A 26,317-nucleotide genomic window follows, 5' to 3' on the forward strand; every position below is an offset into this window, starting at 1 on the left:
CCAAAACAAGCAAAAAGCATTAGTGATAATGCTACGGAAATAGCCTTATGTTCTCAGCCATGTAAATAAAATTAAATAATCAACATAGCGGAGGAATGAATGAAAATCAGCACATCTCAGCTTGTTAAAACCAGTGGTCTTGTTATAAAGATATTGTGCACATATCTACGTACATTGAGACTAGTGAGCATATTTAAACGTAATTATCACTTTATTATAAATATTCAGAAATTTTCTGACAATTTAATATTTTTTATTTCGTGAGAACTTCTGACTTCTTTCCGTTGAGTCCAACGTATGTCCAAAGCGATATTTAAAATTAAAATAATCTCTTTTAGTACAGCCTACAGGCGTAGGTAGATTTCGGAGTGCCTATTTCTTCTGGAAATGTTTTTGAAACTTCTATGAAATTCTGGAACATTTCAAGAACTAATTGTACATAACATTCTATATGTTCTTCAATATTCTTAAACGTTTGATGAAACATTTCTCATAATCCATGCATCGAAAATATTTGAATGTTTTTAACTCAATGCATCCAGCATCAAACCGCTTTGAAGTATTTCATATTTCGCATACTAAGAAGTTAATACGATATGTTTTACCTTAAACCACTACGTGTCTTCCCTTGCACTAATATATGGTAGCATAAAAATCAAACCAAGGTTTAAGAAAATATTAAGATTGTTTAAAATAAATTCTAACGTATTTGATCCTGTTTTTACAGTTATAGTTCATTTTATCAAAAATTGTTTCAGCCAAAGATTTGAGATAAATTTTAGGAGTTTTACAACAAATTATAACGATTTGATATCATATCTATTCAAAAAAGTAATGTTTTTATGTCTTTTTATCCTTGTTATTTCCACCCCTTGCAGTAATGGTTTGTTACATACAATTTTATTCAGATAAAATCTCTCAAAAATATTTTAAAAAGTTAAACAAAAATATACATTAATTCAATAGAATACATGGTAGGGAAGTTTCATTTATTTTCTTATTTCACTCCTAGTTTTTTCAACCCCTTGCAGTAATGGTGTGTATTACCAAAAATTGTTTCAACAAAAGTTTTAATTAAATGTTTAAGATTTACAAACAATCTGAACGGATTTTATGTTATGCCTACTAATGGAATAATTATTTTCTTTTTTATTTTAACCTTTCTTTATCCATCCCTTGCACCAATGGTTGGTTTAAATCAAAATTTATTTCAAATTATTTATAAGGGTTACAAACAAATTGAACGGATTTTACAGTGTGCCGACTAAGGGAGTTACGAAGTTTTTGCAATTCAACTCCTTTTTATTCCACCCCTTGCAGTAATGGTTGGTCGTATAAAAATTATTTCTGACGAATGTTGATGATAATTATTTAAGGTTTTACAATAAAAAATTGATAAAATTATGTACATGATGCGAATATTATAAATTTATTTTTAAATTCTACGCCTCTATTTTTTTAACCATCTCCAACATTGCTTCGTATTATAAAAAATGTTATCAAGAAAAAGTTTTAAATAAAAATTATAAGAATTATATACAATTTGAACGGATTTGATAGTGTTACTAATGAGGGAGTTATGAATTTTTTTAATTCCACCCCTCAATTTTTTAACACCTTGCAGCAATGATTCATATAATCAAAAAAAATTTAGGCAAAAGTTTTAGATAAAAATTATAAGTAGTATACGAATGTATTTTCTGGCACAGGGTCCAGGGTCCGGAGCTGTGTGTCCGATCCGCCATATTGGATTGCAACGTCACGACGGCCATCTTGGATGGTTGTGACCTTGACATTTGACCTTGACCTTGAATTTGATCCTCAAAACGGGTCAAAATTTGCCAAAATTGGGCAAAATTTGCCCAAAATTCCTCAAAATTTCTATTTCTGTGGAAAAAAGTTCCGCCAAAAATTCGCAAAAAATTCCACAAATTAAAAATTTCTCTTTTTGAGGGAAAAATTCCCATTTCGAGGGAAAATTTCCCGTTTTTATTCCTCAAAAATCCCAGCGGCTAGAAATGTCCTGATAGAGGCTTAAGCATCCTTAACTCAAGCCTCAGTTAAGCCTCTGACGTCATCATGGATAATTACGTCACCGTTGCAATTTTCGTTACGGCCGCCATCTTTACTTTTTTATTTATTATCCGATTTTAACGGAATTTTTTTTTAAAAATTATAAAAAAATTCACTTAATAAATTTATAATAAATTTTTTATAAAAAATATACTTTTACGACACGGAGCTCGGAGTCCTCGGTTCGAACCCGACGAGTGCAAAAAAATTAAAAATGGCGACCGATCCTTCCCACCGTGGTGGCTGCTGACAGACTGACTCCCACCACTTTTTTTCAAAGCATATATAACATCATTTAGAATGACGTCATGACAGCCATCTTGTCTTCGATGCTGGAAGCCATCATCATTGTACCGTCGGCGAGAGTGCGCTGACGCCATGTTAGTTTAATTCTTATCCGCTAGAGTGCAGTAATCATTTATTAAAGAGGTGCCCCCCGCCATCTTCAAATACGGCCGCCATCTTGAAATCATGTAATAATGTAGCTAGAAAAGCGGGAAAAAATCCAAAATTCATTAAATAAATCACTCATTAACTTACATATTGATTCGATCGATTCCTGTCCTCGGTTCGATACCCGATCGATGCAATAATGTTTAATATTATGTAAAAAATAATAATTTCAATAAACCATGTTCAACATACGTAAAGAGACTCTAAATCCTCTACAACCATCATCCTATCAGACATCAAGACCAACATATTGGTAATTCATAATTTTAATGCTAGAAATTCGGGAAAAAATCCAAAATTCATTAAATAAATTTGTAATCCATATAATGATTGATTGGATCGACTAAGGTCCTTGGTTCGATCCCTAGCTGATACAAAACAACTTTAATTTTAAAAAAGTACCAGAAAAGTGTAAGGTTCGAGAAATAAAACACCTCAAAGTCTTTTACAAACATAATATTTATTACACAATTTCTATCCTACTACAGAATCACTTGCGAAAGCCAGCAATCTTATAAACATTTAGCCCTGCATAGACGTGCAACGACTACTTCTTAGCTCCAAATGGCTCCCACAGCTCCAACAGCCTCCAAATGCTTAACACAGCTCCAAATGGCTCCAAATGCTCCAAACGGCTCCAAATGCTCCAAATGTCTCCAGCAGCTCCAAATGCTTGACAGCTCCAAATGCTTCAAAAGGCTCCAAATGCTCCAACAGCTCCAAAAAAAGGCTCCAAATGCTCCAATAGCCTCCAAATGCTTAACACAGCTCCAAATGGCTCCAAATGCTCCAAACAGCCTCCAAATGCTTGACAGCCTCCAAATGCTTGACAGCTCCAAATGGCTCCAAATGCTCCAAACGGCTCCAAATGCTCCAACAGCCTCCAAATGCTTAACACAGCTCCAAATAGCTCCAAATGCTCCAAACGGCCTCCAAATGGCTCCAACAGCCTCCAAATGCTTAACACAGCTCCAAATGGCTCCAAATGCTCCAAACGGCCTCCAAATGCTTGACAGCTCCAAATGTCTCCAGCAGCTCCAAATGCTTGACAGCTACTAATGCTTCAAAAGGCTCCAAATGCTCCAAATGGCTCCAAATGCTCCAAATGGCTCCAACAGCTCCAAAAGGCTCCAAATGCTCCAACAGCCTCCAAATGCTTAACACAGCTCCAAATAGCTACAAATGCTCCAAACGGCCTCCAAATGGCTCCAACAGCCTCCAAATGCTTAACACAGCTCCAAATGGCTCCAAATGCTCCAAACGGCCTCCAAATGCTTGACAGCTCCAAATGTCTCCAGCAGCTCCAAATGCTTGACAGCTACAAATGCTTCAAAAGGCTCCAAATGCTCCAAATGGCTCCAAATGCTCCAAATGGCTCCAACAGCTCCAAAAGGCTCCAAATGCTTCAAATGGCTCCAATTGTTCCAAGAGCTCCATCTTCAGTTGGTTCCAACTGATTCCAATTACTTTTCTTATCGAACTTGGCATGATTACTAACATGTCTTTATTAGTATACATTTTGACTGGCAGTGGTAACGTATTGTGCACCTTTAAGTTATAAGTTTTGTTTAGAAATCAGATTTCGATAAATGGTAGATAACATTTGGAAATAAAATATATTAATTTATCTTCAAGTTTATACACATACATTTAATTTAAGCCATTATTGTATGTAGCCAGCTTCCCTCAGTTCTTTGAGTATGAAGGATATTTCTGTACTGTTCGAATAGTTTCCTGCACAAAGCGATCCATGTAGTAGTCGTAGCCTGTCAACCAATATGTTAGGATCTTCCCATGAGGTATAATCAATCTCTTCTGCTGCGTTCATCATCCTTGCATGTTTATTATAAATATTATGATATCTGGTGTCTTCCGTTTCAACACCAACCTCAGGGTTACTTTCCTCATCGTGCCAGTGATTATCACAAGCTTGATCAGGATAATTTATTTTATTACGACGTTTCCATCGTTTTGGTCTCAAACCACCATCACAGTCTTCGCTCTTGCATGCGTTTGGTGCTTCAGCACAGTACTCAATCATGTCAGCCTTAGATGTGACAGCACAGTCTTCGTTCACGCCAGCTCCTGATGTGTCACCACAGTCTTCAATCATGTCAGCACCACAAACTTGATTAGGATAATTTATTTTATTACGTCGTTTCCATTTTTTTGGTCTCAGACCGCCATCACAGTCCTCGATCTTGCCTGCTTTAGGTGCTTCAGTACAGTACTCAATCATGTCAGCCTCAGATGTGTCACAACAATCTTCAATCATGCCCGCTTCAGATGATTCATCAAAGTCTTCGACCTTGTAAGCTTCAGATGGTCCTCCATCTTTCTCATTTTCATGGAGACTACTAGATATTGGACTAAATATATTTTCATTTCTAATGTGGTTACAACTTCCTTCGTTTGTTTTAAATTTTAAATTATTATCTTGATCTAGATCAGTAATTTTAGCATTAGCTTTTTCGCCTTCGTTCCTCTTCCGCGATGTTGTAGCCCAGTCTTCGTTATCTTTATTCATCTTAATTGTACAGGTCTTGTAATTTCTATCCAAGTAATATCTTCTACCAAAGGATTTCTGACACTGACTGCAATGAAATGGTTTTTGACAAGGACCCAAATTACACTCGCTTCTCTCATGTCGTTTAGCATTCTTTCTCAAGGTAAACACCTTGCTACAGTATCTACAGTGATGACGTTTCGATACAGCAACAAATCCCGTTTCAGGATTCATATTAGTTACTGAGACTAATGCCAGATGCAAACTAAGAGTTTTAAATTAGATATATTACTTAAATAGAATTTTTTTATTATTTCATCAGCGAGAATTAATTTATCTCATTCAAAGGTACTTGTTGCAAGTAGTTCTGCTTTTCAACAACAGATGTCGCCACATGTTACTTGCAGGTAAATAATATTTAGTTCTTTTATGCGGGATGCGGGATGCTCACTAACGATCGCAATAGAACGATGGCTTCGCTAGACTCCAAGGAGAAGGAAGTACGTCCATCCTGTTAGTGCTTCTTAGATTTCTCAGAGATTATTTGACTGAGTAATGATATTTTTATTTTTATTTCCACCTGATAAAAATATTACAAGTGATGATTAAGTAGCAGAAGTTCACTAATTATTAGCAACCTTGAATAAAAAATGACATGCTTCATTAAGTAAAAAAATCCTTCATGCAGAGATAAATTCCTCATCAGTAACCAGAAGCACTCGGAGAAAACCATCAGATGTCTAGTCAGGAATAATCAGAAGCACCCAGAGAAAACCATCAAAATATTGTCAAGAATAATCAGAAGCACACACGGAAAAATCCACCATAATACTGTCAAGAATAAACGGGAGCACACGGAGAAAACCGCCATAATATTGACAAGAATAATCGGAGGCACACGGAGAAAACCGCCACAAGTTTTCTTTGATATCATAAAATTTCAGGAAAAAATAACAAAAAATAAAAATAAATTAATAAAAAATTTAAAAAATAAAATAAATAAATACATAAAATTCTGGCTTGTACTAGAACTATATCTTTGCTCAACAATGAGAAGTTCACAAGCTAGCAGAATCTGTTTATGTATTTATTTATTTTATTTTTTAAAATTTTTTATTAATTTATTTTTATTTTTTGTTATTTTTTCCTGAAATTTTATGATATCAAAGAAAACTTGTGGCGGTTTTCTCCGTGTGCTTCCGATTATTCTTGTCAATATTATGGCGGTTTTCTCCGTGTGCTCCCGTTTATTCTTGACAGTATTATGGTGGATTTTTCCGTGTGTGCTTCTGATTATTCTTGACAATATTTTGATGGTTTTCTCTGGGTGCTTCTGATTATTCCTGACTAGACATCTGATGGTTTTCTCCGAGTGCTTCTGGTTACTGATGAGGAATTTATCTCTGCATGAAGGATTTTTTTACTTAATGAAGCATGTCATTTTTTATTCAAGGTTGCTAATAATTAGTGAACTTCTGCTACTTAATCATCACTTGTAATATTTTTATCAGGTGGAAATAAAAATAAAAATATCATTACTCAGTCAAATAATCTCTGAGAAATCTAAGAAGCACTAACAGGATGGACGTACTTCCTTCTCCTTGGAGTCTAGCGAAGCCATCGTTCTATTGCGATCGTTAGTGAGCATCCCGCATCCCGCATAAAAGAACTAAATATTATTTACCTGCAAGTAACATGTGGCGACATCTGTTGTTGAAAAGCAGAACTACATGCAACAAGTACCTTCGAATGAGATAAATTAATTCTCGCTGATGAAATAATAAAAAAATTCTATTTAAGTAATATATCTAATTTAAAACTCTAAGTTTGCATCTGGCATTAGTCTCAGTAACTAATATGAATCCTGAAACGGGATTTGTTGCTGTATCGAAACGTCATCACTGTAGATACTGTAGCAAGGTGTTTACCTTGAGAAAGAATGCTAAACGACATGAGAGAAGCGAGTGTAATTTGGGTCCTTGTCAAAAACCATTTCATTGCAGTCAGTGTCAGAAATCCTTTGGTAGAAGATATTACTTGGATAGAAATTACAAGACCTGTACAACTAAGATGAATAAAGATAACGAAGACTGGGCTACAACATCGCGGAAGAGGAACGAAGGCGAAAAAGCTAATGCTAAAATTACTGATCTAGATCAAGATAATAATTTAAAATTTAAAACAAACGAAGGAAGTTGTAACCACATTAGAAATGAAAATATATTTACTCCAATATCTAGTAGTCTCCATGAAAATGAGAAAGATGGAGGACCATCTGAAGCTTACAAGGTCGAAGACTTTGATGAATCATCTGAAGCGGGCATGATTGAAGATTGTGGTGACACATCTGAGGCTGACATGATTGAGTACTGTACTGAAGCACCTAAAGCAGGCAAGATCGAAGACTGTGATGGCGGTCTGAGACCAAAACGATGGAAACGACGTAATAAAATAAATTATCCTGATCAAGTTTGTGGTGCTGACATGATTGAAGACTGTGGTGACACATCAGGAGCTGGCGTGAACGAAGACTGTGCTGTCACATCTAAGGCTGACATGATTGAGTACTGTGCTGAAGCACCAAACGCATGCAAGAGCGAAGACTGTGATGGTGGTTTGAGACCAAAACGATGGAAACGTCGTAATAAAATAAATTATCCTGATCAAGCTTGTGATAATCACTGGCACGATGAGGAAAGTAACCCTGAGGTTGGTGTTGAAACGGAAGACACCAGATATCATAATATTTATAATAAACATGCAAGGATGATGAACGCAGCAGAAGAGATTGATTATACCTCATGGGAAGATCCTAACATATTGGTTGACAGGCTACGACTACTACATGGATCGCTTTGTGCAGGAAACTATTCGAACAGTACAGAAATATCCTTCATACTCAAAGAACTGAGGGAAGCTGGCTACATACAATAATGGCTTAAATTAAATGTATGTGTATAAACTTGAAGATAAATTAATATATTTTATTTCCAAATGTTATCTACCATTTATCGAAATCTGATTTCTAAATAAAACTTATAACTTAAAGGTGCACAATACGTTACCACTGCCAGTCAAAATGTATACTAATAAAGACATGTTAGTAATCATGCCAAGTTCGATAAGAAAAGTAATTGGAATCAGTTGGAACCAATTGAAGATGGAGCTCTTGGAACAATTGGAGCCTTTTGAAGCATTTGGAGCCTATTGGAGCTGTTGGAGCCATTTGGAGGCCGTTTGGAGCATTTGGAACTGTTTGGAGCTGTGTTAAGCATTTGGAGGCTGTTGGAGCATTTGGAGCCTTTTGAAGCATTTGGAGCCTTTTGGAGACATTTGGAGCATTTGGAGCCGTTTGGAGCATTTGGAGCCATTTGGAGCTGTCAAGCATTTGAAGGCTGTCAAGCATTTGGAGGCTGTTTGGAGCATTTGGAGCCATTTGGAGCTGTGTTAAGCATTTGGAGGCTATTGGAGCATTTGGAGCCTTTTTTTGGAGCTGTTGGAGCATTTGGAGGCTTTTGAAGCATTTGGAGCTGTCAAGCATTTGGAGCTGCTGGAGACATTTGGAGCTGTCAAGTATTTGGAGGCCGTTTGGAGCATTTGGAGCCATTTGGAGCTGTGTTAAGCATTTGGAGGCTGTTGGAGCCATTTGGAGGCCGTTTGGAGCATTTGGAACTGTTTGGAGCTGTGTTAATCATTTGGAGGCTGTTGGAGCATTTGGAGCCTTTTGAAGCATTTGGAGCCTTTTGGAGACATTTGGAGCATTTGGAGCCGTTTGGAGCATTTGGAGCCATTTGGAGCTGTCAAGCATTTGGAGGCTGTCAAGCATTTGGAGGCTGTTTGGAGCATTTGGAGCCATTTGGAGCTGTGTTAAGCATTTGGAGGCTATTGGAGCATTTGGAGCCTTTTTTTTGAGCTGTTGGAGCATTTGGAGGCTTTTGAAGCATTTGGAGCTGTCAAGCATTTGGAGCTGCTGGAGACATTTGGAGCATTTGGAGCCGTTTGGAGCATTTGGAGCCATTTGGAGCTGTGTTAAGCATTTGGAGGCTGTTGAAGCTGTGGGAGCCATTTGGAGCTAAGAAGTAGTCGTTGCACGTCTATGCAGGGCTAAATGTTTATAAGATTGCTGGCTTTCGCAAGTGATTCTGTAGTAGGATAGAAATTGTGTAATAAATATTATGTTTGTAAAAGACTTTGAGGTGTTTTATTTCTCGAACCTTACACTTTTCTGGTACTTTTTTAAAATTAAAGTTGTTTTGTATCGGCTAGGGATCGAACCAAGGACCTTAGTCGATCCAATCAATCATTATATGGATTACAAATTTATTTAATGAATTTTGGATTTTTTCCCGAATTTCTAGCATTAAAATTATGAATTACCAATATGTTGGTCTTGATGTCTGATAGGATGATGGTTGTAGAGGATTTAGAGTCTCTTTAAGTATGTTGAACATGGTTTATTGAAATTATTATTTTTTACATAATATTAAACATTATTGCATCGATCGGGTATCGAACCGAGGACAGGAATCGATCGAATCAATATGTAAGTTAATGAGTGATTTATTTAATGAATTTTGGATTTTTTCAAGCTTTTCTAGCTACATTATTACATGATTTCAAGATGGCGGCCGTATTTCAAGATGGCGGGGGGCACCTCTATAATAAATGATTACTGCACTCTAGCGGATAAGAATTAAACTAACATGGCGTCAGCGCACTCTCGCCGACGGTACAATGATGATGGCTTCCAGCATCGAAGACAAGATGGCTGTCATGATGTCATACTAGATGATGTTATATATGCTTTGAAAAAAAGTGGTGGGAGTCAGTCTGTCAGCAGCCACAACGGTGGGAAGGATCGGTCGCCATTTTTAATTTTTTTGTACTCGTCGGGTTCGAACCGAGGACTCCGAGCTCCGTGTCGTAAAAGTATATTTTTTATAAAAATTTTATTATAAATTTATTAAGTGAATTTTTTTATAATTTTTAAAAAAAAATTCCGTTAAAATCGGATAATAAATAAAAAAGTAAAGATGGCGGCCGTAACGAAAATTGCAACGGTGACGTAATTATCCATGATGACGTCAGAGGCTTAACTGAGGCTTGAGTTAAGGATGCTTAAGCCTCTATCAGGACATTTCTAGCCGCTGGGATATTTGAGGAATAAAAACGGGAAATTTTCCCTCGAAATGGGAATTTTTCCCTCAAAAAGAGAAATTTTTAATTTGTGGAATTTTTTGCGAATTTTTGGCGGAACTTTTTTCCACAGAAATAGAAATTTTGAGGAATTTTGGGCAAATTTTGCCCAATTTTGGCAAATTTTGACCCGTTTTGAGGTTCAAATTCAAGGTCAAGGTCAAATGTCAAGGTCACAACCATCCAAGATGGCCGTCGTGACGTTGCAATCCAATATGGCGGTTCGGACACACAGCTCCGGACCCTGGACCCTGTGCCAGAAAATACATTCGTATACTACTATTATAAGATTTACAAAATATCCGGAAAAATTTAATGGTGTGCATACGAAGGAAATTATTATTTTTTTTTGGTCCTTCAACCCCTGTTTACTCTACCCCTTACAGTTATGTATTATGTATTAAAAATATACTCAAATAAGATATTTTGGTATTACCCCTACCAGTTATAATACGTTCAACCGGATGTGATATGTTCCATATCATGGGAGGTAACAGCGATTTTTCTGTTTTTAAAAAAATACTTCCCCATTTCATACCCATTTGGTCGGATATTGCTCATTAACGAAGTTGATCGAGATATTCCATTTAACGATTTTATGTATCATTTTGTAAGTGATTTGTGAAAAATCGCTTTAGTTATTGTGTCGACTATATATATATATATATATATATATATATGTGTGTGTGTGTGTGTGTGTGTGTGTGTAGTATTTTTTTAATCTACCTGAAACTGAAACGTTTGTGTTGGGGATATGACAACAATATATATGTTATCTTTAAAAGATTTGTGCAATGGGAGCGCATGACTTGATGTAAGTTTTTGGACATACAATGGCGTAGCAATGGCGTATGTCCAAAAACTTACATCAAGTAACAATATATTTGTATATTATACCTCGGCAGTAACGATCAGCAAAGCATAGCTTCTAGGATTTGTTTTGAATTAAATCCGTATTGTTTTTCAAACTTTTCTTCGTTGTTTTATTTATGCTTGTGTGTTTCATCGATATTGTTGTTGTGTGTCATTGTTTATGTTCATGTGAAGTATATCACAACAAAATATTAAGTTCATTAAATATTATCTTATGAAAAAAAAACACGTCGCTAGAATAGAAACAAACACCTTCTAGGGACAAATATTAACATTTATTTTAAAACGGAAAAAAATGTATTGAATGAGATTCTATTCAAAATTTTCTGTAAATGAAATAAATAACAAAGTGGCTCTAGAGGGATATGTTGAATGTTTGAACATACTTAAATATAAAAATTATGGTCATGCAATGCTAATTCGTTTTTTTATATTGTATGTGATGTCTTATGTTTTCTTATACATCTCAAATTATAAAATTTCTACGATACTTTACATTAATTGTTTCTTACAAACCTGAAACTTTAGGGTTATTTAGTTTTTTATATTGCTGCTCCTATGATAAAGAAAAAATTTAATAGTAATAAATAGCCCTTCGTCTAGTAATCACAGTGAGGACTTTCATTAGCGAAGCTACAAAACAAATATTTTCTCGTGTACTAAACTGCAATTTATTTATCCCTAATTTTTGTTCCATGGAAATGTGATTAATCACTTAATGAACTCTTATTTTTAACTTAAAGGTGAGAACAAGTACAGGCGTACTTTAGCTAAACATAGGAAGAAATGTTTTTTTTTTGCACCAAAATCTATTAATGTTGTAAAAGGCGGTATGTATAAGGATTACAAATAATGTTATTTTGCGGGCAGCACTGGATCTTAAAAAAGACTAAGTACCATTTATTTTGCATCCTTAAATGAAATTTCGAGAAGCATTTGGAAAATCACATGCTTATATTTTAAGTACTTGTAAAACATTTTTATTTATCTTATTTACGAATGTGAATGTATTTCATTACTGGTGTTAAGTAGTTTAAAATTGTGTTTATTTGGTGTTAATGTTAAAAAAAAGTATCGTAAAATATGTCAAAACTATAAAATCCTTTCCGAAAAAAAAGACTTAAATCATTATTACATACATATTATCATTTCATGAATGCCCGCCATTGCTGGTTGTTACAAATTGTAGAAAAGACCCCAAGAAATAACAACAAAGACCCATAAATAAACACGCGGAAAATAATCTGATGTCAAATGTTACATGCCTAGGCGTCAAAAATTATTCCATATTCAACTTCGCTTTCCCGTCTTGAGTTTTTTTCCTGTGACAACCAGTTTAAACCAGTGATAGCTTATGTTTGTGAATTTTTTTTACAATCAATATTCTTCATTGCAAGAATCATTAGATGTACATACTTACAATTTCTTTCGGACCTCAGTGGCCGTTATCGCTGGGTAGCAATGCGTATGCAAAGAAGGTAGTGTGTTCGAACTCAACTACCAGTACCTCCCAGTGATTGAGTATTTATTTGGAAAATCAGTGGTTTTGGAACCCAAACTATTTTTTAGGGATTCCCGTATTAGGATTCTTTTCAGAACAGTGTGGCCAAAATATATATATTTTTTCTTTTTTTAATTTTACCTTCTCTCTGACGGTTGTATGTAATCGGATTTTTATTTTAATATTCGGCCAGAAAGAATTATCTATAACTACCAAAACTGTGACTATAAATGAAAAGTTTCACAGTAAATACTCAACTATCTATCGTTTAAAAAAAATGCAAACAGCAAAACAGTTTATATATCGCCAAAACATTTCATAAAATTCATAGCGGTCTTGACCAACCTATGCCCTACATTAAGTGAATTATTTTAGTTATCTCAATTCAGACGTTTTAAATAAATTTCGTATGAATTTTTTTAACTTGTCTTAAACAAAAAATGTATTTTTATTCATTACAGTAGCAAACCAAATTTTACTAGGGCCCTTGATAAAACGTTTTCCAAAACTTAATGAACATAAATCGCATCAAAATGTAGGTATTTGGGACAAGCATGTTAAAAATTAATCTTTCTACTAAAAAAAGATAATATTCTGAAAATATTAAGCAATAAACTGATTAAATTACGGTTACGTTAAGAGAAAGTTGGACTGCTTTCTTTAGACCTGATGATCAACGAATTGATCGCAGTGTCGGTCAGTTGTTATTAAACTTCGTTTTGATATCAATTCTACAATTGGATCGTAATTTTGGTAACTGCGATTACTATTGCATCTGTAACACACAAACTCCGTTGTTATTGACTTCATCTGGAGTTGATTATGTATTTTTCTTTTAGCTATGCTACTTGCGAGTGAAGGATAAAACGCCCACTATTAGTCACTAATGGCTTTGTGATTCAAGTGGATGATTCGAAAGAGCGAGTTTACGTCAGTAATAATAATTGAAAACTATAAAGTTCTTTTGATATTATTGAAACAAATCAAAAATTGAAAAAGGTAATGTCGATTTCATGTGTTATGCTTATTAAATATATATATTAACATAAATATAACTATATTTTTCTATACGTAATAGGTATAAACACGCATTAGTGCTTAATTCGTAATGTATAATTATTGTGTTGAAATAATATTTTCAAACTCGACATTGTAAAAAAAATAATTTAAAAAACTCTCTTTAAATGCCTATTTGACGAATAAATGTTTTAGTTTAATTAGTTTTAAATTATTTTTATTTAAAAGGAAGTGAATTATAACAGGAAGTGGAAACGTGTGTATTTAAATTACAGAAAGCTTTGTGCTTCGGAATAAAAAAAAAATAACTGCAAATGTCCGTGTGCCATCATTTATTTTTTATTCGGATTCTAATCCCTGGCCTGTTGAATCCCGTTGAATTTCGTCGAATTCCCACCCTTCAAGCCTTCATTGTTAACTGCTGTTCCGCATCTGAGCGCTGAAGCGAAAAACCACACAGATAACAACATCCGACACATGTAGACAGAGAGCACACGCCCGGTGGGGCGCACGTGTATGCTAATCGTGAGCCGATAACCCGACAAATTGAGAATATTTTGAATACGGTATTTTTTTTTTTTTCTAAAAGTAAGCCGTGCATATCACGCCCATCAAAATCTCGCGCGGGTCACGATTAAAACTGGCTTTTCATCCCAGTACACTCGTGCAGTTGAGTTAGTTGCTGCTACCGACAGAATTAGAGACTTGTGAACGACACCTCTTAAAACATTTTCGAAACTTATTTAAGGAATAAAAAATAAAAAAAAGTATCTTCAAAGACTGAGGAGAAAATTTAATATTTCCTTTTGTTTATTTGTTTAGTAAAAATAAATATTTTTTTTGTATTAACAAAAAAAATTGCAATGCAATTTTAGAATATCAGTATTAATTGTATATTTATTTTTACAACAATGAATAAAAGGTTTTTAAAAATATTAAAAAAAAATTATGATTATTCATCTTTATCTACAAATTTATCACAGGAAAACAGCTTTCCCCGAAGTTTACTAATATGTAAGCGCATCTGTGAGCTGCGATACGCCAAAGAAACTGTCCTTGGAACAACTTGGACTTTAAACAGCTATGCAAAGGGTCCTGAGACAATGGGCCCTACATGACAGTGGACTATCAATGTCATCATGGGGTCGCTGTCGACACCTACTGCACTCAATGATCACGACTACCGACCATGCATAAAAATACTAACTGAAAAAAAAAATAGACTTTATTCTCTTTATAACTGCTTCAGTCTATTCTAAGAAAAAATTCCTTTTTTTTTTACTTTCATGGCAGCTAAATTTATCCTCCATTTTTTTTTGCAAAAAAATAAATAAATTTTATGGTTTTCCAAAGAACTAGGTTACTGTTCAACCATTTTCAATTTATAGAAGATAAAAAATTTAATGTACAATATGTTAATTTTCTTTTATTTTAAACTTTTATGTTATGTAACACAACAATATGCCTCAAAAGATAGATAGTAGGCTACAACTTTTTATTTCTTTTTTCTATATTATAATTGTATGAATAATTCAAGCCTCACACTAGTGTTTGCATACATAATATCAATCAAAAGTTTTCACTGGAATAATTAGGATTCCAATATGTATAAATAAATCCGCCATATTTATACATGGGCAGCAATAATCAACAGTGTTCCGTGTGCCAAAATTGTGAAATATAATTAACTTTTGAGCAAAAGTTACCTTTTTTCAAAACTGATGGGATTTGTAAATTATTGATATGTAAGAAATATTGTGGCAGAAGAGTTAGCAAATGATAATTAATTTTCCTTGTACACTATTTTTGCCAATGTATTCCTAATAGCAGTCTTACTCATTTCACTTTCTGCCATATGTATTGATGTGATGTAGAAGGTATATAGCAGCAGGAGGCAGAAGTTGTATTTACAACCGCCCGCTGAATGATTTGTTTTGCTACTCGAATCTATTTCTCTTAACAAGAACACTAAGTTACAGTCTAGTTGCACGGATCGTAGATGGTGTCGTTGATTAATGAATAAATTATTATTATAGCTTTTATATTTACCTAAGTACTTTATATACATATAGCTATTACAAAGAGAGGGTGTGAGTTTTATAGCTATTACAAAGAGAGGGTGTGAGTTTGTGTTTGTTTATAAGAATTTAACTGAGAAACTTCTAGGCCTTTTTTAAAAAAATATATCTTCATTGTTAAAAAATAGATTATTCATATGGTCTAAGGTTATGTTTATTTTTTTAAACACTGTTGTTCTATAACAATTTGTAACTGAAAAAAGAGATAAAAAATTGTAATGACTACTTTCTACAAACGTACGCCATATACGTATAATGTTACTAATATAACGTGTTATTGAATTATAACCATACAATAATGTAAATGAAAATTTTAATGAAAACTTTAAACACAGGCAATAAACTATTTCATATATCTTGCTATTGTGGCCCATGTTACCGAGGGTTACCTTTATAAATTTAATTTTATAATTATTCCTTAAAAAACTATGTGTTTTGATAACCGATGAAAGTTACCCAATGAAAATATCCACGCATTACTTTTTGTGCTCTGGCGAAGCCTGTTACAATTTTTAGAAAACTATAGAAATATTCTGGCAACATGCCCAAGCCTCCATTTAGGTAAAGTTAAATAATTGTTGATTGCACTGTTCCACTCGCCAAGCAATGACGTGTTCGTTCGCTTGAAAATAACATTCCAATAGACACAAAATGTTGTCCAAATTTACTAATGTTTATTTGTGTTTTGACGCATGAAATTGTGTTCTTATGTGGAAAGTTTCTAAATTGAAAATACTTACTGCATTAAAAACTAGAAACGACATAACTAAAAATATAGGTCCCAACTTTGACCACCATCACACGTCGGCTATTTGCGAATAGTATCTGAATGGATCCTTCAACTAAGGTATCCGTGGGGATTGCATCGTAGCGGACGCGGACATCTTTAATTCGCTCCCGAATGTTCATCAAGGATAACGATGGAAACCTACACGCGTCCACTAACTCGAGATTTCTAGGGATGCGACACGCGCATCCCCCGATACGTGCATGCATCCGTTAGCTTCGGAACAGTGTTTTATTTTGTTTCAACACAAATTTGTTTAGAGTTTTTTTTTTCATGAGATTTATTCAAAAAGAAACAGTTAACGAAATAATAAAATATACATAAGTCAAAATGTGCTTCAATAAAAATACTTACCCTAAACGACTTTGACAAATAAAATTATATCATAAAAATAATTTGTATGTTGAAATATTGGTCATGTTACTAACGTTTCGCTAAAAATCCAAATGACTGCATGCCCATTAGTACGAAAACTGTCCAAAGGTGGTGAAAGCAATATGTGTTGTGCTGTTACTATTTTCATAATGCACAGAAAGTTATGACTTATTTTAATGATACTATTATTTATAAAGTCTTATTATTTTGATTGTTATTATTATTATTATGAAATTTTATTATTTAATTTGTATATTGTTCGCCCGCAAAAGTTATTTAAATATATTTTTATTAATTATGTATATCTACGAGAGCTATGCTCTATGACCTGAAATGGACTTATATGGTCAGCCAATTGAGTATACCCCTCTAAGGACTAATGAACTTAACGAATAAACGATGATTTTATTCGGGGTATTACTTAAAGAAATTTTCATTGTTGGAAATTTTCGTTTTAAATTTACCGCATTTTTGTGTTTTCAATTGTATTAATGAGTGTTATTTACGGTATTTATATTGTAAATTACGCTAACCGATTTTGGTTTCGGCCAATGAGAGGCCGTGTTTTAGATGTGAGGCGTCTAGAACGTCTTAATTAAAAAGTTTGGTTGTATGAAGGCGTCTGATGCCGACGCAAAGGCGTGAGGCCTATTTTAAATTTGAAAGTTAGCTAGCTAGATTATGCCATCCGACACTCAGGATGAGCTTAAACGACGTATAAATAAATAATATGTAAGTTTATAAGGGCATATTCTGACGGATATGTTATTAGGAGTGAAAATCTGTAAGTAAAGATCTTGCATTTTGTATCGCCCATAGACATACCCTGCTGTATGTAATTTATTCGTGAATCACTTCGATTTGACTACAAACTGATTAGTTTTCACGTAAAAGGTGTCAATTATCCTGAACTACGTCATGAATTGTTAGTTCCAAGATTTAAATTATTATTTTATTTTGTGATACCCAGAGGTGAAATGGGAGTACAAGTTTCGTGTCTCTACCATATAAACTGAGTTAAGCCAAGGCAAATACGAACCCAAATATAAACATAAATAGTAATCATACAAATTAATTGTGCTATGATTTCAAACATTTTTCTGTTATGTAAGAATGCGTCCGTAAAAATATCATTTGATTGATTTTCTAAACTTACACTAACGAACTTTTGTGAACGATTCATGTGTGTTACGTATTTTCCTGATGTTTTAATTTACATAAGCGCATATCCACGAGTCATGTTCAGTATCGTTAGGATTGTTTTTCTGTGATTTTTATCTAATTATATTAATATTGATTTTTATCTCTACACCTATGTTAGTTGTCCCTGATGAATAGCAATTTTATTATTAATAAAAATCTGGATTCTATCCCTATGTATTGATATTTGTTACCTAGCTACCTGTGTCCTAGAGTGTGTGTTTTATGATAGATAACATTTTATGCATGTTTCTAAGGGTCAGAGTACAAGAGTATAACAGTACCATTGACATATATATATGTATATATATTTTTTTTTTGAAAAAATAGTGACAGCCAGTGTATATCGTCCCGACAACACACACACAACAAAAGGGTCTATTTATAAATCAACGAGTACTATTAATGGTACTGGCGCCAGCAGTAAGCATACACCAACAAGTTTAGCAGCAGTACAGTATAGTGTCTTCGGATATCATCCCTGTTTTATCAACGGTTGAGTTCCAAGCATACGTTGCATGGCTGTGTTAGATCACACTTAATAGCGTATGTACCACGAATGCTGAAACACCCTGTGCACACTGTGTTGTTGTTGTTGTTGTTGTTGTTGTTGTTGTTGTTGTTGTTGTTACTTTATGGCTCACTCACCCGTGGTAGGCGAGGAAAGACAGCAGGAACAGCACACACGCCAGTACGTCAGCGCGGCCCACGATACCAGCGACCTGTAACACAACCGCAACACACCAGCCGTCAGATTTTTATGACCACCGACTTTTCGTCTTAAAGACTCGGTCACACTCGCCACTTTCATTTAAGGGCTATTTCTAAACTTTTAAATTTATCCCCCCTCCCCCCCCCCCAAATTTTTTGGTCCGCCACAAACATTTTCAATTAGTATTCGCAAAGTGTAATATAATTGATGTAAAATGTCGCAAAAGTGACGTAAATTTACGGAAAACATATCATGACATTAAATATTTGCGGCAGAACAACAAATGAAGGGGAAGTATCGGCGTTGAAAATTTTAGAAACAGCCTTTAAAAAACAGAAATGATAACAACAAAAAAAGTAGCATCGCGTGTGAGACCGGCTGTTCACTACAGCGAGGTCATCAGATACACGCGCACGTGCTCACGTCGAGCACGAAGCACGTGCACAGGAAATGAAATCTGCCACTGCACTGGGCGGTGACTTCCAGTGACCTCCAGGCCATCCACCTGGAATAACAACTACGCGAAAGACCCGATGCGACGGAAAAAGAATCGCGTGATTGTCAACACGTGGATATTTTTTTTTAACCGCACGACCAACCGAAAGGCTAACTGTTTCTTGCTGCATTCGCACTGCACAGGCTTTAAGATGGCCGTCCATGATTTAAGGTTTGTTTTAATGGACCTGTTCGAGAAAAAATTAGTTAAATAAAATTTGGGATGTTTATTCGAAAAAGCCGTTGTGGGTGAAAATATTTAAATGGTTATTATTCATAAATTTGCGGTGGTGCGAATCTGTTTGTTTACAAACTCCCTATATTGTATGAACTAAATCTAATGACGCGGAATTGTGTTTCTTGTGAAAATACCATTTATATATTGCGTCTATATTACTGCAATGTGCATCAGCCAGATCGCAGTTTAGTTGGAACGGCTACATCTCCGGAGAAATGGCCGTTTTTTTATCTCCTGACAAGTTTCATTTGAAACAGAGATGGTATTTCCGAACAGACTGATTCAAGTATGAATCCACTAGCACTGCAGAATAATATCATTATGTTCATATAAGTACTTCGTTAATAATAAATGGGGCAATGTAAAAAGATATTATTCTTTCAAAACAAGAATCTGATCAATAAGATTAATATAACTTGAACAACACCATAAAACATTTTAATGTTTATTTCAAACTTTGAGGCAAATGTGTTTTATCTCTTGTAACGCTACCGTCTAGCTTGAAAAAAGATTCATAACACGCTAACACCAAAGCCGTTAAACGTAGGCCTACTATTTGTTAAGTATCACCAGCTGGATTACTATTCAGGTAAATGATGAGTCGCGTGACTGACAATGATGCTGAAAGGTTTTCATTCCACCTGCTCAGCGATGCCGAGAACGGCAGCGATAACGCATTGTGTTCGCGCTCGGACGTACCCGAACAATGTTCATCTCTCCTCTTCTAGATCGTTCGTTTCCCCACCATCCTCTTTCTTTTGCACCCTCTCGCTCATCAATACTGTAGCTGTGTTCGAGTGTGCCGTCAACTATCTGCAAAAAAAAAAAATAAGCTGATGGACTTTTACGTTAATAGCATTGGTTGTGTACGTGGAGAAGCAGTGAGCCAGCGTTTATTTTCGATGTTGAAACAATTCAGACCGAAGTAATACTCATATGTTCTAGGGCCCTTCATCAAAGAACACAAAGGAACGGTATTTTCCTGCTCTGTCTGTCCACTACAGGATTGGGCAATAAAATTTTTGCAATGCAGATGAACCAAATTTTTGTCAGCATTATCTGGTTTGGTTTCGGAAGTTTTCAGATCCGATACATTTAAGGTATTTAAACTTATAATTAAATGGTTGCAAGAATCGATATTATCAAACTTAGATAATATTAAAAAAAAATTTTGCATTTGGAAGTTACCAGAATTGATAAACATATAGTTTTTTTAACATTCAATTCATTCAACGGTTCTTGGATTCGATAATTTTCAGCGCCCTAATCTAATGCTCGGTCTGACACGCCATGTAGGTTTTTTCGTTTTTTTTTTTTTGACATTACTTTTCATTAAGTACTTTTTCAAAAATTATAACTTGACATGACCAAAAATATTTTCAACAGACATTCACTTGGTATAATATCATGGGTTGAAACGTCGCGCGAGTGTGGATAATTACGAAGACTGGCACTCCTGTTTACATTCATGTTATTACACTAAGTGAATATGTCTGCAGAACCACAAATTCAATGTTAAAATTTTAAAGATAGCCCTTAAATAATTTAAATGACGAAAATACAAAAAAAACTTTATGATGTAGGTATATAAATATTAAATAAGTGTTACCGTCAACTTGGGAGTTAGTTGATGAATGATCAGTTTGTAAAAAAAAAAATTGTGCGTGGCCGTCACGCGCTTTACAAAAATAAAAGATAGAAAATGTTTTATGATATAAAAGTATTTGGTACACATGTAATAACGCAATGAAAGTAGATCTAAATTCACTGGTGCCCATGTAATCAGTGAAATTTATAAATTAATTTATGGGATTTGACAAAAAAAAACTTTTGTTTCTGGCGTTACGAAAAATGCAGCATTTCTAGTACAATCTGAAATCTTCCAGTACGTTCTGTAACCTTCCAGGACATTCTGAAAAGTCTCGGCCACTTCAGCACCGACTTCGCTTAAGAAATCCACTGGTGTGATTCATTATTTTGACACCCAAAATCTTCGAACCCAACCCCCTCCGAACCAGTAATCTTTTTCATGGATGGAGGATGGAGGGCTGCCATACCACATAACCCCCATAGGACTGCGACAGTGGTTTGCAGAGTTTTAGCGGCACGTAAGGGACACCACAATCACATTTATTGTATACTGATTAGTGATTACCTTAACGTGCGGAAACACACATTTCTGGAAACAAATTAACAACATATTGTTGAGAGGATTATATTCATGTGACATACCTTACTTAACCAATATTTTACTCTAACACTAAGGGGAAAAAAAGTGAATGAACATGGATTATTAAGGCTTCTGGCACGGAATTACCAAAACAAATATATTAATTTTGAAAAAAATTGTTTAAAAATTCATTTTGTTTTTTCTTTAGTTCAAGTCAATAAAAACGTACATGTCTAAAACAGTACTGTTAAGACAAAATAGCAAACCACAAAAAAATATGTTATGTTTCAAAAATTACAAACGTCTGTAATGAAAAAAAATTAGGTACCTAACAACTCTAGAAAATAAGAGACAATGTGTATGTGGGTGTGAACTTTAATTGGTGCATGAGAAGGCCGCATTTATGTGTATTTCAGCGTCTCAAGGGGAACGTAATGGTAATACACTGAACTTGCATTCAAGGTTTTAAATACTCGCCCGTCAATTATGATTTCGGTTTTTTTTTACCACGATTTCCCAAAATAACTACATGCAAATGTTAGAATTTTATCACTCTCTCTGTCTTAATATTCTGGCATGAGTCATTGTATGTTACCGTCTTGAATAACCTGACTCACGACAAGTGCATTAACTTGTTGAACATATATTTACCCAGCAACTTTCATATCAGAAGCCAGAGTGCAACAAAAAACTTCTTTGAGAATTACCCAACGTCAGTGTTCGCTATGAAATTCCAATATGATTTAGAATGATAACTTTCTTTAAACAACAGTGGTTTTTTATTTATTTTTTGGAATTTTGAAGTTCTTTAAGTAATCCAGCATAAACCCTTAGCTAAATTAATATTTTATTAAATGTTAAATGAAATTTAGGATTCCATAAAGATGTGTTCCGTAGATGTCAGTTGAAGTGATAAAAAATACTGATTATAAACAGAGTAAATGGTGACATGAAATATGATGTGTTAAGTGGTTTTAAAGATTCTTAAACGTGAAAGAACAAGACTGACAAAAGGAAAACATTTTTAAAGTCGGTACAAGTAAATCTTATGTAAACAATTCTGAAAGGAAAAAAAAAAGCAAAACTAAATTCTGAATTTTTGGCATAGTGATTTCTCAATTCGCTTGTAAGAACAAAGCATTTTAAGTGGATTAAATTAAAAATCGAAAAATATAAATAACATGATAGTAAAAAAAGTCATAAACCTCGAAATTGGAGATAGTTATTTTCATATTCATATATTTATTTTTATTATGTCTAAACAAGTTTATGTTAAACTATGTTTAAAGCGTTGTTTTTTTCTTCTTCAGTAATACTGTATTATTTGACCTTATTTATCTACGATGTATCACTTTTGAAATAAATTTTACATCTGAAAGTGCGTTATTCGGTTCTCCAGTCAAGTAAAAAACCCTTATTTCTAAAGATAAACGATTTTCTCGATATTTCATTCTTTTTAAATTCTTATTTCACTACTTGCACGGTATGAAAAAAAATATCTAATAAAATGCAATATTTTCTGCAAATACTTCCCAAAAAAAAGAAGACAGTAGTCGAGCGCAACAAAGACCAATCAAGTAGGATTTGGCTCAAAGCGGAATCCATTTGGCAGGAAGATATTAAATTTCTTTGAAGCGTGGCTTGGCGCTGCCTCGGGTAGACGCGTCCACAAGAGTCGATACCGCGCCAGGCAAGGAGAGGGCGTTCCTTTATGACTGCGCCTTCATTTGGGTATTGTTTCGTCTGCGTTCGGAACTCCTCCGAGGCCCGTCACGCACTCATAGGAACAAGTTCTTGTGATCTGCACGCATTCGATCGACTGTAGTGTGCCATTAAGCTGTTCCTCCCGTAGCTGCCGGTATTATTTCAATTACATGTCTCTATAAGAGGCAGCCATTACATGGTGAATAGCGATAACACCTAAATAATACCAGAATGCAAGTCGATAAGACTGAAATGTAAGGGAAAAAATCAAGATGCATCAAAATTAACCTAACATATTTAATTTTTTCTATGTATGTCAAAGTGCCAAATGCAATACAGTAACCTTTAGGTCAGGCAATCTATAATAAAACAGGAAAGAAGAAAATTTATTATTATTATAAAATAACTATATAATATGATATCTTAGTATGCAAATAATAATGTAAATGATTCTTTGATGCATGTTATCAATTTTTATCTATGGATGCGAAAGCTGGATTCTTGATCCATATCTACAGCACATATCTTGAGAGCTGAAAATCTAAAACATTGAAGTTCTTCAACGGATGAAGAAGAAAAAAAGTACTGCTACTCAATACAAAGCAAAGAAAACTCAATATCTAGGGTTTATTATGAGAAGCGAGATATACCAGCTATTGCAACTCAATCATTGATGGGAAGATGCAAGGGGAAAGGTTTGTTGGGAGGAGGAGTTACTGGCTGAAGTACATTCGAAGATGGTACAACTACACATCAGAAGAGCCTTTCCTTGATGGAACATTACATCCAGAGATGGCTACTTGGACCACCAAATTCCGTTAGGAGAATGCGCCCGAAGAAGAAGAAGTTTTTGAGATTGTTGGTTAATGTGGATGTCTCTCTGATACTGTCCTCAGAGAGAGTACTTCAAAACAAATTCAAATCAAACACAGGTGGTACAACATTGGTCACCACTGTCCACCTCTCAAAGATGTGACATAACACTTTTGACGACCTGCAAATGTCTGCCAGTAAAAAAAAATAAAATAGAACGGTTTATTTCTGTACCAGAAAGAACTGTTGTTCACATACAAATATAGGGGTGAAGTATGAATATGTATATGGTTATCAGCTCGAAGCCTGGTTTGATGCCACCGAGCGCTGAAGTCAGTCCGCAATGATTCGAGCCCAAGTGGCGTTGTAGATGGACAATGTCACTTGACAGCTCAGAACGTATTAGTAGAGACCGGAAAAATTCGCGGTTTAATTTCGTGATAGGCTGAAATTCAAACATGTGTACAATTCTGCTGGTTCTGCTATTGGCTCGCAGTTTAACTGGAGCTCTCTGGGCCAATGAGAGACTATCGACCAAAGAAGCGTCGAATCACAAGCTACCCAGTGGAGACGCCTCACAATTTAGTACCCAATGAACACGCGTGTTTACTTGAGAAATGTAGAGGATAATGGAGGCTATCCTAGAGGTCATTGAATCCGCGAATTTTTCCGGTCCCTACGTATTAGGAATGACTCAGTTCAGATAAGGTTTACCAAGCCAGGAGTGGCTTAGGACAACCAGTTTCTTTTCCCCTCAGTAGCCCACATTGCCAGTCAGTGATAAACTATGTCAACTAGAATGTGTGTGCACTACAGCATTATCTCAAAACATTTTTTCATGAAATAAAAACAATTTTATTATTTATATTCTTTATTACAATCGACAAAACTGTTTGAAAAAAAAGTGAAGTGAGACACATTTTGTTCTATCAGCGAATCTTCTTACTAAGCAATACAATATGACTTAAGTAGTATAGGAATGGGCATACTGGGACTGGGTTCTGGGTGTGGATTGTGATTGTCGGTCCGCCATTTTGGATTGTGACGTCACGGCGGCCATCTTGGAGGAGTGTAACGGGACACAGCGTAACGGGACATAACGTAACGGGACATAACGTAACGGGACAAGTAGATCACGGCGGCCATGTTGGATCCACCATTTTGGATGACGTAATTGTGTTCTCGAAAATTCCGGCATTGTGTTTTCCGCCATTTTGGATGATGACGTCACCGTTACAATTTTCGTTACGGCCACCATCTTTAACTTTTTTATTTATTATCCGATTTTAACGAATTTTTTTTTTAAATTTATAAAAAATTCAAATAATAAAATTTTAATAAAAAATATTTAAAAAATAAACTTTTACGACACGGAGTTCGGAGTCCTCGGTTCGAACCCGGTGAGGTCAAAAAAATTAAAAAATGGCGACCGATCCTTCCCTCACAGTGACTGCTGGCATACTGACTCCCACCACTTTTTTCATAACATATATATCATCCGGCAGTATGACGTCATGTGCGCCATCTTGAAATTTGGACGCCATCTTGAAAATCTTTATTTATTATCCGATTTTAATGAAAAAAATTCCAAAATTCATCAAAAAATTAACGTATTTGAATTCTGTTTGATTATATCGATGTACGTCCTTGGTTCGATTCCCGGCGAGAGTAAACGGTCGATCCTTCCTCCATGAAAGCTACCTAGACTGATCTACCACCAACAATACCAAGGTATATATCGTCAACTGGTATGACATCATGTCCGCCATCTTGTCTTCATCCGCTGGAGACCACCATCTTGTTTTCGTCCGCTAGAGTGTGCCGATACCATGTAGTATAATTATCTGGTCACCATACTTGTGTCCTCAACTGTTGACATTGAACATTGACCTTTACCTTGAACCTTGACCTTGAAAATTGACCCTGACCTTGAAATTTGACCTTGACCTTGAAATTTGACCTTGACCTTGAAATTTGACCTTGAACTTGAAATTTGGCCTTGACCTTGAAATTTGACTTTGTCCTGGAAATTTGACTTTGCCTTGTCGACCATCATGGATCCGACATTTTATGTTCAGTACATGCTACCAGAGGATACCACCTGCTGGAGTACGCCATCTTGTGTG

General features: G+C 35.0%; 1 protein-coding gene across 1 annotated transcript in view; it reads right to left on the bottom strand.

The window, feature by feature from the left end:
• The window catches only part of LOC134534530 (protein O-mannosyl-transferase TMTC1-like), a 489,863-nt gene that overhangs the window by 281,248 nt on the left and 182,298 nt on the right, over positions 1–26,317 (bottom strand). The window contains exon 3 of the mRNA XM_063373013.1: positions 18,708–18,781. Within this exon, the coding sequence (XP_063229083.1) occupies positions 18,708–18,781 (74 nt within the window). The remainder of the gene's footprint in view (positions 1–18,707; positions 18,782–26,317) is intronic.

The sequence above is a fragment of the Bacillus rossius genome, chromosome 7, assembly GCF_032445375.1.
Source record: "Bacillus rossius redtenbacheri isolate Brsri chromosome 7, Brsri_v3, whole genome shotgun sequence".
Lineage (NCBI taxonomy): Eukaryota > Metazoa > Arthropoda > Insecta > Phasmatodea > Bacillidae > Bacillus > Bacillus rossius.